An 18,700-nucleotide genomic window follows, 5' to 3' on the forward strand; every position below is an offset into this window, starting at 1 on the left:
CTCAATATTCGTGCTAGAGAGTTGTAGCGCGAACTTCAGGTGAGTGGGTCTTTTTACTTTATATATATATATATATATATATATTGGTTAGTTTCCATATATACATTTATAAATAAATTCTCTCTGTGATTGCCATGATTATATTAACGTTATAAGAAATGCCTCATTGTTGGGAAATGACGAAATAATCCTCCGGGATGCATGGGTAAACTTATTATTAAGGGGATGCCTTAATTATATTTATGGTCATGAATAGTATTATAATAACTAGAATTGTTGAATTGATGTGGCATGATTATATCCTGCACCTGGTGTTAGTGCTCGCCCAGGGCCAAGGCCAATCTTTCACATGTATGTTCACATCCGCACCGCACGCTCGCCTTGGATCCAAGTAGGTGTTAGTCTTGTCGTACAGGTTGCATTAGGCAACTCCGACTCGTAGGTGACCGCGAATAGTGCCAGTCTTCACGTGATTATAGCACTAGAGCGTATATTATTATTACACCCAATCCTGTCGTACAGGTTGCATTAGGCAACTTCGACTCGTGTGCTAGCATAAATTGATTAGCATCAGTTCAGTCGTACAGGTCGCATTAGGTGACTTCGACTTGTGTGCTAGCATAGATTATTGAGCACCTGATTTTACTTATATTATTGTTGAGATTTTGTGATTTTGGATCTCCTACCCTTAGTTACAAGATATTGTGCCGTAATGAATTCTTGAGACTTTGCATGTTACGGTAAATATTTTTTTATACCATACGTAGTAACTATATTTTGAAAACTATACTTGTTTTACAATGAAGGGTTATAATGTTTTCATAAAGGTTTTTATAAAACTTTATTTTCAGGCCCACTCACCCTTATTTTTCACCCCTCCAGGTTTTAATAGCTGAGCGTTCTTATCAACAATGATTCGTGGCAAATCTTTGTATTAAAAATTACCTTCGATAGTATGATTCTCAATCCACCCTACTCTACTTTACTTATGTTCTGACATCACATGTGAAATGAGTTCATTCCCGCTCACAGCGCACTCTTATATTTAAGCATTTTTAGGTTTAAATTTATCCTCATTTTTTCACTGCACTACACTTTATGATTTCGTCACCTTCCAAGTATCGGCCAACACAGCTCGATTCGAAGTCCAAGTAGTAATTTCGGATCGGGGTGTGTCACACGCAATAGGTATAATTGAATACCCAACAAATTGGCCAACCTTGGAAGAACTCAACCCGAGTATACAAAATTCGAGCACAAAACCTTGTGAAAAGTTTTGATGAGGTCATAAATGCACATTCGAGCTACCGATTAAACGCGTTTGAATTGCAGCTAATTAAACCAGGCAGGAATTACACTAATAATATGACACCTTTCCTTATAGGATTGAATTACATTATCAAGGTGGGAAAAATATAATGTACAGTTTTATAGTACATTAGCGATACAAAATTTCAGGTGACCAAAAAAATAAATGATTGATCAAAGGTTAACCTCCTAGATGCTTTGGGGTTGCAAGACTTCGATCATCACTTGATAGCTCCGAGTATATCCTAAAAGGAAGCCTGAGAAACTCGTCCGATTCTTGGTCCTTCCGTTATATCTGGCCCAACTTCTCCTGTTAATTCACAAGAACCAAACAAATCTAGAACGTTAGAACGGCATAGCATCCAAGGTCACCTTGCAACGAGGACAAACAAGAAATATGCCCCTCTCCAGGCAGAAACATACAAGGAGAGAACAAATAAAGTAAACCAAAAGCCATACGAGGAAGAGACTCAACTCGGTTATTAAAATTTAGAAAGACATGTTCAGGGCAAACAAAGACAAGACGTCATGTTTAAGCCATAAAAAGAAATTTCCAAACAAATCCAGTGGAAAGAAGCTTTAAGCCATCAAGTAATACGCACGTCAATTGTCAACTAAGGACCTATATGGGAGGAGAGAATTCAAGCCTGGGCACTTTGTTGTATATTATCAGATTATTACGGTCCATACTAACCAAAACTGAAATTAAAAGAATAGAACTTTAAAAACACTTGATAACAAAGATTCCTTGTGGTTCATTCAAAACCATTTATAGTCATTTCACATGCGTTCTTTTTTTTTTTTTTTTTTTTAAACTGTTTTAGCCTCATTTATATCTAAAACCCTACACATTTGGTGTTCATTATGTATTCCCCATCATTCAAGATTAAGAAAAGCAACACCATTAATAAGAGGTAACACGAACTAGCAGGCTGATATAGGAGCCCAAGACAAAAGAAAATACCTCAAGCATCTGCATTAACTTTGGATGCTGCTCCAAAAGCTGACAAAGTTTATCTCGGTCACTCAATAAAGACTGTCATAGAAGGAAAACAAATAATTACAAGAGAGCAAAGGTCAAATCGGTCAAACACATCTAAAAGCTTTAGGCAGAAAGTGCAAGGGTCCATATGAAAGAGCATCTCCAGAAACATCTTTCACAAAAGTTTTTTTGTTTTTTGTTTTCATTTTAAAAAGTCTATTTGAAGAAAGCTCTAAAACTGAAGTTCTTCACAGATGCATTTTTTCCCCTAAGACGGCACCAAATGGTCTCCAAAATTGAAGGGAAATCCAGAACTCATGAAAAGGTTTTTTCGCTCTGCAAGTATCCTACGTAACAAATACCTGAATAGCTTCTGGAGACTTGAAGTATTCATGTAACGACATTGCTGGATCTTGTTGCTGGGATGTACCATCCCCTGATTGATGCATTGCCTGCTGTTGAGAATGGTCAACTTGCTGTTGCTGCTGTACATGAGCAAACTCCTGCTGTTGGGATTGATAGTAAGCATGCATAGGTGAAACATGTGGCTGTTGCAGAATCTGTAGTGAATGCATTTGAACTTGGTTCTGCATAGATACACCTTGCTCCAACTGTTGTGAAGCTTGCATAGGTGGCCTAAGATGCTGAGGTGGTTGTGGAGGGCGTGGAACCTGTGGTGGCTGCAGCGGCTGCAACTGAGCAAGGGAATGAATTGCCTGAATGGAAGACTGAGCGATAGAGAGATTCTGCAAAACAGTTGCATTGTCGCCTTGCAGCTGAGTTGGGATGCTTCCATAAGGACTCATAGAATTAGAACCAGGTCGGAAAACCATGTGCGGAGATGGCGAGTAGGTATTTACTCTGGCCCCTGAAGGTGTAGTAGAGCTATGAAGAAGTTCAGTTGTTCCCACACTTGTCTGATTATATACTGAAGACTGTGTAATAGTTCTATTGGGCGTTAAGTTATATGGACTAGAGGAAAAAGGAGGTGGTGTAGGAGGAAGTGGTGGAGGTGGTCTGACAGCCCCACTAGGAGAAGAGATGAAATTTCTTGAAGATGTGGAACCATTATTGAAGGGAGAAAGATAATCTGAGCGAATCTGCAATGAAGCACAGCAAAGAGGTTACATAAATGCATATAAACCAGCAAGAGACAGCTACACGAGACAGGTGAAGAAAAATGTCTACAGAACTTACCTGAAAGGGTGTCGGAAGTGACTGCTGTACATCAGTCATAGAGTTCATAAAAGGGGATGATTGACTTGGAACAGAATCAGAAGTCTGCGATATCACAGCTGTTGAGGGAGGTGGCATGGGAGGTAAAGGAGGTTGATTTGGAAGAAATCTCTGGTCATAAAATCCTGGAGGCACATTGCCAGCATGTTGCGGACTATTCTTTGGAAAGAAATTTTGTGGAGTCATCCTAGAATCAACTGGTATCTGTATGGAAGATGCTGCAGAGTTATTATAAGCAAAAACAGGGAATCTAGGACTATTTGCTGTTGTTGCAGAGTCAAAACCACTAGAAGCCTTGTGTAGTATAGCAGTCTTCGAGTCGTCAGAATGCTCAAAGTACTTTTTATCTGAAGAAACACTGGGTTCACGAGTCAATGGAATTTCAGGACGTGATACTGACATCCTAGAAGAAAATTCGCTTTGTGTGTTCTCATCCATGTTAGATGCTACTGGAGTCGCCAAGTCACTCTCTGTCTCTTCAACAATAGAGTGGGGAGAATTCTGCTCAACAATGACAGGAGCAGGCTGTTGCAGGTGATCATCCGGCTGAGGAAAGGGCAGTTTGTCATCAGGTTCAGACTCCTCACCGTCAAATACTATGTCAATGCCCTGAAGATCATCATCAAGATCTGCTTTCAATTGTTTAGGCTTGTTGAACTTCTCTGTAGCTGTGTCATTCACAGGAGTTGAACTCTTCACCGGTACAGCCGCATCTGCAACAACCGGCGACGCTAGATTCTGGCGTTCCCTTTGCCTGGCCATAAATTCATCTACATGAATTGACGGAGGTCGCCCACCAGTAGATCCCACCCGCTGGACTGCTATTACATTAGAAGTAGAAACACCATCATTTCTTTCTCTTGCAACATAGTCATCAACATGCATGGAAGGAGGCCTGCTGGTATTTGGTTTGCGCTGCCGAAAGGTATCCCTACGAGTAGGACCCGATGATGCAGTAGTTGAACCCAGTCCTCGTGAAAACACATTTTGATTTGCAGTTTCAGCTGGGGAGTTTTCTCCTCTCGCACGCCTATTTGGGCCATCAAGTGATGGCAGCTGTTTCCTTTTAAGATTTGATTCTGATGATTTATCAGGACACTCCCAGTGAAACTTGTCTCCAAGTGATCCTTGGTAAAGATAATCACAATCCATTTCAGCACCACCATCTGGCATTATATGGGTATTTAAAGAAACTAGAATATTTCGTGACAGAGGTACGGAATCAACAGAAAAGACATCATCCACCTTTAATGACGAACTAGGTTTTTGCAATAGCAATGTTAATGATTTCGCAGATTCTAAAACCTGTGCATTGATGAAGATGATGTCAGATATTAATATTATGCAAACAATTTTGGAGATTACAAAGAATCCCATGAAAGAAGAAATCAAAACCAGTTATACCTGATACAGAAGGGTTTGAGTATCAGAGCCGGCAATATGATCAGCCTCCATGGTCTTCAATTGAGAGGTCAATTCATGAATATAGCTCAAGTTTTCATCAGGCACACCATCTGCTTCAGCTATATCATCATCAGACACTCCGAACAGGAGTCTCACCGCAACAACCATGTCTGGATTCAATCTAACAAAGAACCAAGCAATAAGTCTAACCAGTGACATGGATATTACAAATTCCATTCCAAAGCTTAAAAGAATGCAGATACTGAACAGAAGAAACCAAAGCCAATATATATATTATAACACATGTGCATAGAGACGCCCCAAATTACTTCAGAACTCAAGGACAGAAAGGTACAACCTGTAGCACAAACCCTGTTCAAGTAAGGTCATACAATTGTAATGCAAAGTTACTTCAGGTGATCAGGAAATAGAATACTAATATAATGGTTCTAAAAAAGCTAAAGTTTACTTAGGAAATAACATTTTAATGAATCCTAAAGTATACATATTTCGCAACTAATGCCAAAATCACTATACTCAAAATTGACTTGCAAGCATTTCAAAATCTGTTTGAGGATATCCCAGTACTTCTAATTCTAGCCAATGTGCGTCGCATTACAAAAGGCCCATTGGAAAAATTAATTATATGGCAAAATTAATTATATGGCACCATCTTTAGCCTCAGTGAGCAACAAACTCCCTACATATGAAAAAAAAACAAACAAAAAAACACTTTAACTTTAAGGGACAGTCATCTTTTATAGCTCTGAAGTTTGCCAAGTATGTGAAACAACTAAATGAAAGAAGTAGAAGGAAAAAAAGAACATAGTTCAAGGACACAATGCCATGAAACCTAGATGGTTTTTAGGCAAACAAATTGACAATGTTAAACAACTCAAAACATACAACAATTAACAAGTCTACCCTAAAATTATGATTTGGTAAAATAGCCGATAAGGTAAGAGTAGTCACCTTTCCCCATCAAGGCAGAAGCGGAAAGATCCCACAGACAATGCATTGACGGCCTCAATTCCATAACTTGACAACCCATCTTTAGAGTAAACTGATCTTAACAAGTTTTTACAGCAACTTAACAATGGGGGACTCTTTCTCCATTCATGGTCCTCAACAGAGAGGGCAGGATATAAAGTGGCTGCTAAAGCTTTTTGACCTTCACTGCAAGCACCCAGTTCTTTAAAAGCAGTAAGACAGGCAAGTAATTCTTTTCCAACTGGTAGAACCTGGAAAGGAAGGATACTCTCAACAAATCAAATAAGAAGAGCCAAATCTTTTACTGGTTTCTTCCATTTGGTACAGTTTTTGAATAGTATGGTTATATCTTAGTTGTCTGATTCTGATGGACCGTCCATGGTGCTTTATACTTCTCAATCTCTCCCCAATTACTTTCTTGCAAAAAAATATATATAACTAAAGAATTCTTTCCTCATCTAGATATTAGTAATCTGAGTCGACATTTTACAATGTGAAGTTGATATAGTCGCTTGTCATATTAATAATTCCATAACAGCTCAAAATCATTAGAAGGAAGTCCCAGAAAATTATTATCATTATCATCTTTAATACTCAATTTTCCCAAATGTCTTCAGAATACCAAGTTTTGCTTATTTTGTGTTCAAGCGCAATTCTTATTTACTCTTTCAGATCCATTGGGCAGCGAGACAGTAAACAACAAAAACTAGCTACTGGAAAAATATCCCATTGACCAACATACACTAGTCCAACTTCAGGTACAGAGGAAGGAAAGAGTTACCTGACAAAACCTGAGGAAATACTTTAAAAAGATTTTGCAATCTTCAGTACTCAACTTTTCAAATTCGTGCCTATTAAACCAGAAGTAGTTTAGCATACACAAATTCAAATTGTATCATCCAATTAAAAAGAAAAGAAATAACATTAACATATATATGTATATGTATATTATCTACTTACAAATCATTTCCCCCAGCATGGTGTGGAGATGCTTGAGGAATGAAAATCAATGAGAAGGACTTGAATACAGGGAGGCACCAATTGAGCAAACCGAATCCAAATGTAGCTGAACTTCTACCATCAAGATTCTCTATTCCTTCTGTCTCAGTGGCAACTAAACAACTATCCAACACTCTGATTAGCAACTTAAATGCACCCTCCTTCAATAATAGTGACTGCAAAAGGAAAACCGAAATTAAAAATCCAATGCTTCTTTGATAGTCAAAAGGAAGGGAACAAAATAAATCAGAAATTAAAATGCAAACCTTGGCACGTGGATGCTCCAATAAGCTAGCAATGAAATCAATATATCTATAAACCTGGAAAGAGAAGAGGATACTTAAATATACAAAAATACACAAACTATTAATTTTTAACAGTGGCAAGAAACTTGCCTTATAAGCATCTGTATCTGATGGCGAAGATGTATCATACGCATGATCACGAATCCATGAGAATATGGGTCGTAAAAGTATGGGAAAACTTTGAGCTCTTAGGCAAGCAATACGAATAATAAAGACTCGAAGCATGTCTTGAATGACCACCAGTGCCTGTTTAAAGTGATCTCATTAGTCGTGCAAGATGACAAAAGCTGCGAGTATTCATTAATAGTGGGTCCACTGCCTACTCTTTTCTCTCAGAGGTACGAGAAAGAAAACAAAAAGTAAAATAACAGGTAACTTCACTGAAAGAAATCACATACGGAGATAGCATAATGTTGAATAATCTGGGCAACTTTGTCAAGATGTGGCGTCAATTGGCTGAGCATCTTCTCCAGGTGCACATGATGCAAATACCAATTGACCTGTCTCTCCTTCTGAGGACCCAAAACAGTCCCAACAGACAACTTTCTAAGGGCACTCAACAAGGGCATCCCATTTTTCCAGAGCCAGACCCCTTCATCAGGAAATAAATCATTCTTGCATTCCCAGAAAGGAAGAAAACACAAGAGAAAACATGTTAAAACATGTGTCATACATTGTTTAGCAGCCCACAAAGGTGGAAATTATAACATAACTGATGGTTTAGGCAAAGTATGCCACATTTACCAACTCAATAAACAAAGTATCAGAAAAGAAACTAGACGTGGTCAATGATCGTTAATTATATCAAAATAACAATTTAGACAAGCAGTTTAAACCAAAAGCATTGAATACAGTCCAAGTTACCGGCCAAGAAAAGAATCACTCCGAAATTTACAAAGTGAATAATCAGTATAACATGATGCTGTATGTATTCACTCTCTTTGGTACAGCAAGCGCACAATAAACAGAAACCGGGAATGGAGTAAGCACCACTAGTTACAGATACACGAGGGTTGTTAAGTTCACTATGAATAACTAAAATGGACTAGGCATGCTAAACCACTGCTGTTTTTAATGATCCTGCTACTAGGAAAGTCTCAGACAGCTCTAAGTGAAGCTCCTTATGAAACGTCTCTTTAATCTTTCACTAAATCACTTACAATGACTGTTCTACATTATATTCCCAAAAACAAAAGAAAGGAACAAGAGAAGAAATGCATACCAGAAGACAAAGCAAACTACATGTTTCCTTTGGACCCAAGGCCAGCAAAGAAGGAACTTGAACATTAGCAAGGAGGGAGTGAAAAACGCCAGGAGTCCAACCATAGACCGGCCAACAAGCAAGTGCCGACACCAGAAGATGACAGATAGCTCCAAAACCAAGTGCAGAAACAGGATATGGAGAGGATAAGTCTGCTGCACATGCGGCTAATTTTGGACTGCAATTGAATAAATTCATTATGTATGAATACAACTAACACGTCTAGGGAAGAGGAAAATGAGGACGACACAGTTACCTTACTTCTCTATGCAATCGTAGAAGGGCATTCAATAACTTGGTATTTCTGTGCTGCTCTTGTACTTCCTACAGATAGCGGTCAAAAGACCACATTTTAACTTACAACCGGTGAGAGCATACATCTTACAAATACAAACAGTGTGCAAGTCCCAAATGAACTGAAAATTAAAATGCAGCAGCAAGTTCATGCAATTCCCAGATCTAAAAACAGAAGGATGGAACAATCAAGCATTTCCTATTTACAAATCAGTAGGATGTAATGAAATTTCCATTTAACAGTTTGTTTATAGCGTGAGGTAGTGAAAGCATCCTTTCTCAAAAATGAGATATATTCATGGATAAAACCAAACACAACTATTCTCTGCCCTGCATAGAAGGAAAAGATTTCCCTCTTTTCTACAAGTCATGGGTAGTATGAAGGGAAAATTCCATTTAGATAGATTCATAGCCAATCAATCCAATGACATAACATGACCAAAACCATAGCTTCTAATGTCAACACATCTATCCTATGCCCTACATAAAAAGGTTTTTTTATCTAGTGAGATTACCAACATTTCAGCATCTGGCAGTTTGTTAGTCATGATTTTCTCAAAACTTAGTTAGATTTAAAGCCAATCAATCCTATGATATAATATGACCAAAACCATAGCTGCTAATGTCAACACATCTATCCTATGCCCTAGATAAAAGGTTGTTTTATCCAATGAGATTACCAACATTTTAGAATCTCTAACATGAATGATGTGAGCATCCAGATTGGATAGTAACCGTTTACAGACAACTTTGCTCCAATGTGAAATGCTGCTTCTCTCAATCAAACAAAACTTCCCATATACATAAATCAATCATATAGAAGCTAGGAACAAAATGTAGCAAACCTGCAATTTCTGCAACAAATTGATCAACAACACAATTGTAGGAATAAGAAGATCAACTAAACTCTGCTCATGATTACGTTCCGACAATAAATCTGATGTAGTATTGCACTCCTCATCAACAAGGTAGTCTGTTCAAGACAAAATAAGAGCAAAATTTCCACAAGTCAAACAAAATGGACCTATTAAAATATCAGAATATTGTACAATAAGAAGTGTCTAATTTGAGGAGAAGGTTCTAAAAGAAATGAGAGGAATCTGTAACTGCAACAAACTTATAAGCAAGAGGAAGAAAAGTTGGGGAAGCCAAATTGCAGACAGCAAAGAACGTAATGAACAGAGAGCAAGGACATATAAATGTACAGAGAACTCTTGACACTCAAAAGTTGAGGTGATGTTGAAATCACCTCTTCCCCCTAAGTTTACAGTGTAGAAATATTTGGATTTTGATGGGACAAGTTTGGTAGCAAACTTTTCAAAGAAACACTTATAATGGTTATACAATATATATGCAAATCAACTATTTCCAATCAACATACCATAACTGTTTGAGGACCTCTCAAGCATAGACCTACAATTGACCAGAACTGCATAGATTATTGGTATAACACCTTCATCATACAAAGTAGCAGCAACAGTCTACATCAACAAAATAAACATGAGCAACGTAAAAAATTCACTATAACGGTAAATAAAAAAGTAGAAAATCACATACTGAGTTCTCTGAAATGAACGCTAAAATGCGAAATGCTGTTGTCAACTGTACTACAGAAGAGTCACGAAGATTAACACCATCAAAAGTCTTGTCAGATATAAACTTTCCAAGATTTTCCATAACATTCACATCAGAACCACTAGATGTATCTCCAATTGCATTCTCTACATCTGCCAAATCTGCCCCCAGCGGTATGTTTGAAGTCAAGTGAGCATCTCCTCCAGAAGCCAACATAGCAACATACCGTATAAGACTTGTTGCCCCATTTTTATGATATACTACACCAGCATCTATCCATTCCAACAGCCGTGTGGGGGCATCTTTCCTATTTGACCCAGGAGAAGAGGAATGTAAAGCCCTATGGAGCTCCATAACATGTCCAATCCAAGATCCAAGAGAAGATGCAGTGGAATCAGAAACAATCACTTCAAAAATCTCAGCAGCTGAGTGAAATATGGCAATATTTAACGGCGAGGCTCCTGAATATCCAGAACATCAACTGAGTGAATACTAAATACATAACTAAAAAAGCACATAATTGTCAAACTTTCAGATTTAGATGAAGGCAAGTGCACAACCATTATTTTTAGCAAGCGGCTCTGTTTCCTTGGCAGAATGTAAAGCTTCAATCAAAATTTTAACAGCCTACAAAATGGATATTCACTCATTTGTCAATAACTGAAGTATGTATCTATAAAGAATAATCTAACAATAGGAATACCAAGAACAACATACAGAACTATTGTTCAGATACCACAGATACTACATTGTTAGATTTTGGAACTTGTAAAACTACCATACAAATCTACATTTGTGACAATAATTATATACCAAAATAAAATTGCATAATACTGCTTAAGGTTAGTTGGTAAACCCTCTTTGGCTTGTACATGAGGCCTAAGTTCAAACTGTTTGTACCCATCAAACAAAACAAAACTTCAAAAATATAATGTGAAATATGAAAAATTTAGAACTCAATATAAGAACTTAGCAAATTAGTTACCATTTAGTAAATCATTAATATAAGAATGATTTCCAAAAGCCAAGATAAGTTCCATATAGATGAAAAAAGTTGTATTTTAAAATCAAGCTAGTTTAAATTGGTTGGAAGAAGACTTGTGCAATAATTATTACTATATGGTTTCAGAAAGCAAATTCATCAGTACCTCCGGAAAATACCCCAGAGCCAATAATGCTTGACGTCCACAGTCAGACCTGCAAATCAAAACAGAAAAGTGGTTAAAGACCATGTATTAACAACTGAAAATCAACAAGATGAATTTCGTTCCACCTTGCAAGACCACACAGTTCCCACAACACCCATAAAAATTCTTCAGAGTTAGGTGCTGCAGTAAGCAAACGGTCTACAGCATTAACCTGCACCAAAGCATTAGAAAGTTTCTATCTTAGGCTCTTAGCTGAAAGTCTGTAACAGAGATTTTAAAATCAACAGGGGCCAAAAGTCTAACCACCCTCAAATGGACCCCAACAATCATTCCAACATCCTGTGGAGCACAAAAGAATCCTTTGGATAATGAAATAAATGCATATCGAAGAGGAAGACACGCATCCTTATTCACATCATCAGCACCCCTTAGTGCACCTATTATTGTTGCAGAAAGTTCAGGGTGGTGCAGAAGAAAAATTAAGCCTGAGTAAGAAAACATGTCATAATTGTCATTAACATGATCTGGATTTGACAGATATAAGAAGGTTGATAATAGGAGAGCATTAGAGAGACCTGAGCGACAAAAAAGAAGGGAGAGAATTATGGCCTCAATTGATGACACAACATCCACAAATATGTCCCTCACACATCCGACTTCTGAACGCAATATGGATGACGACAATATTGCAACTGATAGAGGTAGAAATCCCCTCTCCTGTTACCAAGGTATTTTAAACATTGCTTAGTCAAAAACTAATATGGTTATATTGTTTGAACATTGAGCAACAAAGAAAAAGTTAAAATATCAGTTGCAAATTGCAACATAAATTGCAATACATAAAGTAAACAAGAACAACTACCTAAATTTAAACTGTGATGCAGAATAAAGAGAGTGTGAACACATGGGAAAATGATAGGAAAGTTGGAAAAAAAACAATTTTATGGACAAAACTTCACCTGATTAAGGGATGAACAGATTAGAGAGTTTAATTTGTGTTGATTCTGGATAACGAACTTGAGGGTATTTTAGTGATTTAATTTGATCATGCAGTTGAATAACAACAACAAAGTCTTAACCCACTATGTGGGGTCGGCTGTATGAATCCTAGAACGCCACTGAGCTCGGTTTTGTGCCAAGTCTTCCGTTAGATCCAAGTACTGCAAGGTATTTCTTAGTCTCTTTCCAAGTGATTATTACGGTGATGCAACAATTTGGATATAGAGTTGAGCTAATAAAATATTAACTCTACCCCTATGTTCATTAACATATAATACATAAACAACCAAGTCTTTGGGGAGTCAGGTTTTTTAACATGGACCATCCTCTGTCAGTCAGATCTATCCAAAACTATATTTCTCCACCGCATCCCTACTATCACATACTTAGTTTCCTTGCTACATGCTACTTCTACCTCTCTATTTTGGTCTGCCAATGTTCTGGGAAGTTTAGTTTTCAATTCTAACAAAGTTAGTCCCAAGCCTAGACTTTCACCCTTTTAAAATTACTGACAAAAAGGTATGTAATTTAGAATAATAGTGAAATATGGAGCAGTAATAGGCCATACATCATAGAGACTATACAAATAAACCATATAAATTAACCATAGCTCAGTTTTTTAGGAAGAAGCTGAAAGAGAAAACAGGGAAATTTACCTTGAGAAGAGCCAGCAAATGCATGTCGATATCCGAATTTGAGAAACAACAATTTGAAGAAGCAATCAAGTTATTGGATGCTTTGATTGACAACAAACCTTCAATCTGACCAAGAATCAAGGATTTGGTTGCTTGGGCAACTGGAGAAGGATCTTCAATTGGACCACGTGAATTTATCAATTTCTGCATAAATACTTGTCAATAAGTAATTATTAAGTATGAATAAAAAAATTGCAATGCAAGTTTCAGTGACATCTAAAGTGGAAAAAATATATCCAAAGGATTCACATAGCTGAAAACAAAAGCAACAAAATGATAACTGAACTGACCAACAGCTTTTTAAGTTGTGACTTTGCACAGATAAGCATGTCCAGAGTTCCACTTGTGACTCTACCAACAGTAGATAGACCACCCAAAACCGATAAAGCTGCGCACTGCAAAGAATAGAATTACCATAAGAAACCACTTAAAATATAGGTCGCACAAACACAAGTAAAACCACAAACAGTGTCACCAAAGTGAAAGTATACCTCGAATCTTGAAGCAACCTCATAAAATCTTAACCGATGAAGGACGTAAGTTGCACAAGAAGCAATATCATGACGCTGTTTTTGCAATAACAGATTTAACAATCTACTATAACCATCACTGACACCGGATGGGATGTTTTCATCTTCACGTGGCCACCAACCTAAAAATCCTTCACACCCAAAAGAATGCTGAGTAGCCTTCTCAACAACTCCAAGTAGTAGTAATGTAGTGGCAGTTGAATTCTGCTTGTCACAACAAAAAGCATGTACAAGCTGCTCCATTCCCCCACCACTAACAAAATGAAAGCAACTCTCTCTTCCAGAGCACAAAAGAAAAGCCACACTCAACCCCAACATGACATTTGTATTCTGAAAACAAAGATACAACATTAAAAAATGGATCACATTCAATGTGGGCACACAGGTAGAAAGAGAGAGAGAGCACATGCCTTTGTCTGTTGTATTTTGAAAATATGGAGTACAGAAATGAAAGAAATTGTAATTTAATCACCTGCGGAAGTTGGTGATGCACAACACTCAAGAACTCCCTACTAAACTGAAAGTACTGACTTAACACATCCACCAACTGTTTAGAATTTGCTAATTCAGCCTCAAACTCAAAAAGCCCGTTGTCTTCATGTGATTCAGCTAAGCCATTCCCTGATTCGTGTTTAACGACTTTATAGAGCTCCATAACCTTTGTTCTGGCCTCACTAAGAACATTGCGCAACTCTTCACACTCATTGGATCTTCCCCAAGAGGAGGTGACATAAGAAGTGGCAGCTGTTACTACAGCAGCGACAACTTTATGCAATGCATCACCTAGATTGGGCAACTCAAAAACCTTCAACATCAGTTGTAATAAATGCTTAGCTTCAACAGATATATCTGATGCCGCAACAGGTAGAGATAGAGTATTAAGAGCTGATATGGATTCCCCAGTTGTCAGATTAGTTGAATGTAAAGCAAGAGGGAGGTCTTCAAGCTTTCCCTCAGAAGAGCTAACAAGATTAGTTATCGAGCTATCATCAATTTCAATGTTAAATTGCCCTAGATCTTCTGCCGTGTTTCCATATATGACTAAGGTCAGACTGCGGTAGCTGCCCCTTACAACGAGATGATTAGTTACAACAGCCTGCAGATAAGCAATGACTCCTGTGAGAATAGTCAAGAGAAGAAACAGCAATATGCTTGTAAATGTGTGTTATAGCAATACATAAGGAGACTGTTCATCAATATTAACAATAGGTTCACCTATAGCTAGGACAAGCAGAAGGGAACAGGAACAAAACAAACTGAAACCAAAATGTTCCCAACTCTTTTTTCTCCAAGTGCATTTGTCCACCCATTAAATTATGATTTTCTAGTATAATGCTAGTCTAGAAATTTATTTACTCATAGAGAGGTAGATTACACATAAGAAGTTTAAGATGACCTAAAATCATTACTTACGGAGGGAATAAACACATTTTAAAAAGCTAAAACAAATAAATCTATAAACTGGAACATACTCGTCATCTCAACATTGACAGTCCACCATCGGAAGGTACTCAAAAACAGGAGCAGAAATTTGCAAAATACAGCATGTACCATAATCATGTGTAAATATGATAATTACCTCTACTTCTAGCACATTTGAAGAAGAAGGAGAATATAGGAAAGGCTGACAGAGGCGCCTGAACCTTGTCTCCCCTTCACATTGAACAAATACCTCCAAAGCAAATGAAGGAGGTGAAGTAGCCCTGTAAACAACAATTAGCACTTCAAAACATTGATACGACATTGATACTAATGCAATATCTATCATGCATAATCTGGCACAACAGGCAAACTAAATTTCAGTGGTAAAAGCCCAAAATTTTATTGATTTTTGGTATAAGAATGGAAACCTATTTTTGAAATTCAGAAAGAGAACAAATACAGGCTAAGTATGGGTGAGGGGCTTCCAATTTCCAATGCATGGAGGCTAAGTGAGGAAGAAATAGACTACAAAAGGGACTAGAGATGCACTACATAATCATGGCACAAGCATGTATGAGGGATTTGTTAATGACTCCTTACAAGTAGTTATTTGCAAATCCCTCTCATATTCCTTTGTAATGCTCATGAAGTGCATTTCTAATCCCCTCTATCTAACATTTTGTAGTCCATTCCTTACTAACTTTACGTCAGTCCCTCACCCAAACATAGCCATAATGTTAAGCGGTGAACAAGAAGTCTACCATCTAAACAGAGTGATATCTAATGCAAAAGTTTCATTCAATCTTCCTACATGTTACTAACACAGGAAAAAAAACTTCAATAAAACTAATCAATAAACTGTATCTCCCCAATAGGCATGCAGAAGAGCAAAGGGATATCTCTAAAAACTCTGCAGCTAATGCCCACAGAGAAGCTCAAAACCTGACTCTCTGATCTATCCCCAAATTTTGACACCTCCTCCATCTTTTATTCAAAAGTTCTTGCCATTCCAAGCCATACAAATGTAAAAAAAATGTCAATACCCAACACTTCCCCCCAAAAGTTTTCACAACAACAATTCTCCACAAAAATGACTGCTTCAAGTTTGCACATACAAGACCATGAAAGTGAAAGAGATATATCAGGCCTCCTGTGGTCAACATTGTTGTACGTCTCAACTCTCCCATGAGTAATTCTCCAAACAAGCACTTGTACTTCACTATGTATCCTAGAATTCCAAATTATTTATGTTGGGTTGGATTGAGAATAGGTAAACACATGTCATCAATCAACCAATTAAAACAAGATTTTTAAGTTTTAGGAAATTTTAATTGAAAAGCCCGTATCAACCAGGCCTAATAAAAGTTAACATTTTCATTCAAAGAATTTTGATAAATTGATAATAGGGAAGAAAGCCTTTGTTAATTTAAAGACATTTAGGCTCCTTTAGAAGTTAAATTCCAACCCAATAGGTAAGAGGATGAGTGACAAATTGGCAATTGACATATCGTGAGTATAAGCAACCTATCCCCACACCATTTATCTTCAGAAATTTAATCCTATCTCAAAGCAAAGGTTTTGAGAAAAGGAATTCACTCCCTGTATGTTTCTTCAAAGGCTTCTAGAAGAGTTTCAAGAGCCTCTGAACACCACATCGAAATGGGAACCCCACCTCCTAGCACCATGGCAATACCTACTTCAGGTGACAAAATGCTAACTGCTTGTCCACAATCAAGGGGCTTTCCTCTTAATCAAGATTCCAACACCTAAACCACATTTTCCTTAGATCTTAAAACGAATTCCCCTTCACTAAATAACTCCTGTTTTATCCCTTCCCCTTGGTTATCCCATAAAAAATCTCTCACTAGATTTCTGACTTTGAATCTTTTAACTAAGTTAGTAAACTTTGCAATAGCAACTGCACTAATGTTTTTATATTTTCTCTTTTAATAAGAAATAGAAATATTAATTAAAAGAACTCGCCAATTTCGACAATTCTAGAAGAACACTAAATATGTAATCCGCAGCAACAACTCATATCTAGGGGAGATACATCAAGACAAACAGAATTCCCAAACAAAACGCATGCTTTCACATCTGACAAAATAGCAGATGCCACCAAAACTCTACAGCAGAAGATATGGCATTCGTAAGATAGAAAAACATTTTGTCAGATGTGAAAACATATGCCTTGGGCCGGATCTAAGATACGGTATTTGTAACAAGCTTATGTGAATGCTGAATATAATGACCAGCATGTTCATGTTCAGGCCTAATCTAAAAGATCCCATCACAATATTCTAAAATTCACAAACAAAGGTAAAGGCTGAAACAATTCCGAAATCGATAAAGCCGCTTACCCGAGAAGTGATACTGCCTGAGAAGCAAACGACACGTTCTGTTCGAGGAACTCGCAAGCAGTGATGACAATGGGCTCAGCAAACAATACCTAAAAAACGACATTCCGCTTCGAATGAGTAACATTTAACTAATAGTAAAAACCAAGCATAAATTCAACAAATTTAGAAATTTATACACACGGTGTAGTTCGATCAATGCATTGGCAACACAGAATCCATAGAAAGTAAGAGTAACTAAAAAATAAAAATTCGTAAATCAGTTGCAAAACAGGCATTAAATTAACCGAATGGCGATCAATTGAAAATTCAAAAAATTGCAGAGAGAGAGAGAGAGAGAGAAACCTCGTCGACGTATTCATCGAGATGGGGGTGGACGAAGGTCTGGGCGAACAACACACAAGGCTCGGGGCGACCCATTCGCTGTGATTTTCGAGTGTCTTATCAAGAAAACATGGAAATTTGAGTCGTTGAATTTGAATTTCTAGGGTTTTGGAGGTTCTTCTCCGGAACAAAAGGTGGGGGTTTTGAAGTGAGGAGGAGGGAAGGAGGGGGTTTCAGGTTTGTTATGTGTCACCGACATGAATGAGAGAGAAAAAAGGTCTTGGCTTGAAAAAATTATTTTAATTAATAATTTTGTTCAATACTTTTTAATTATTGTTCTGGGTTTAATTAATTAATTTAAATAGAAACTAACTTCTTCATGGGAATCGGATCCCCTCCTGAGCATGAGGATTGGAGCCTGCTGAACAGCCTATCTGGATTCTTGAAATTTGATCCAACGGTTGTAATTATTATAACTTTTATATAGGCTCCCTATTTGTAACCGTTGGATCAAATTTCAAGGGCCCATATGGGCTGCTCAACAGGCTCCACTACCCATGCTCAAGAGGGGATCTGGTTACTTCTTCATACGTGCTCATGCCTATGTAAAAGGTCTTTTTGGAGAGTTACGAATTTTTAATCACGCGCTAATGGGAATGGCGAAATGCATTGGATTGGATAATTGATTTTGGACTTTCATGTCTAGCTTAAAATCATATATTTATTATCAACGGCCCAAAATTGTTTTGATTATCCACAAAATCATGCATGGAGGAAATGTAGATCATCATCATTCTTAATCAAGACTTATATTAAGCTGTACGGCGAAATCTTGTGAGATTTTGCTATACATTTTTTTTGTCACATCTCA

General features: G+C 37.4%; 1 protein-coding gene across 4 annotated transcripts; it reads right to left on the reverse strand.

Annotated features, from left to right (window-relative positions):
• Positions 1-1,305: 1,305 nt before the first annotated feature.
• Positions 1,306-18,092, reverse strand: LOC103449567 (protein virilizer homolog). Of its 4 annotated transcripts, XM_070809366.1 has the most exons (29): positions 17,851-18,039; positions 17,689-17,742; positions 17,509-17,597; positions 15,306-15,429; positions 14,199-14,822; positions 13,688-14,056; positions 13,487-13,591; positions 13,158-13,340; positions 12,078-12,219; positions 11,806-11,987; positions 11,628-11,713; positions 11,503-11,551; positions 10,915-10,981; positions 10,337-10,815; positions 10,161-10,260; positions 9,625-9,752; positions 8,742-8,809; positions 8,447-8,663; positions 7,623-7,838; positions 7,315-7,470; positions 7,186-7,239; positions 6,881-7,095; positions 6,702-6,771; positions 5,903-6,171; positions 4,931-5,111; positions 3,488-4,831; positions 2,653-3,390; positions 2,273-2,344; positions 1,306-1,618 (listed from the first exon to the last, which is right to left on the reverse strand). In XM_070809366.1, the coding sequence occupies exons 5-29, from the start codon at positions 14,538-14,540 to the stop codon at positions 1,598-1,600; spliced, it is 5,853 nt and encodes a 1,950-aa protein (XP_070665467.1). In that variant the 5' UTR covers positions 14,541-14,822; positions 15,306-15,429; positions 17,509-17,597; positions 17,689-17,742; positions 17,851-18,039; the 3' UTR covers positions 1,306-1,597. The 4 variants fall into 4 exon arrangements, with proteins under 4 accessions (XP_070665467.1, XP_028946204.1, XP_008387115.2 ...); XM_029090371.2 differs by lacking the exon at positions 17,689-17,742 and having other exon boundaries at positions 11,809-11,987; positions 17,851-18,092; XM_008388893.4 differs by lacking the exon at positions 17,689-17,742 and having other exon boundaries at positions 17,851-18,086.
• Between the last annotated feature and the right edge of the window lie 608 nt (positions 18,093-18,700).

Source organism: Malus domestica, chromosome 12, assembly GCF_042453785.1.
Source record: "Malus domestica chromosome 12, GDT2T_hap1".
Lineage (NCBI taxonomy): Eukaryota > Viridiplantae > Streptophyta > Magnoliopsida > Rosales > Rosaceae > Malus > Malus domestica.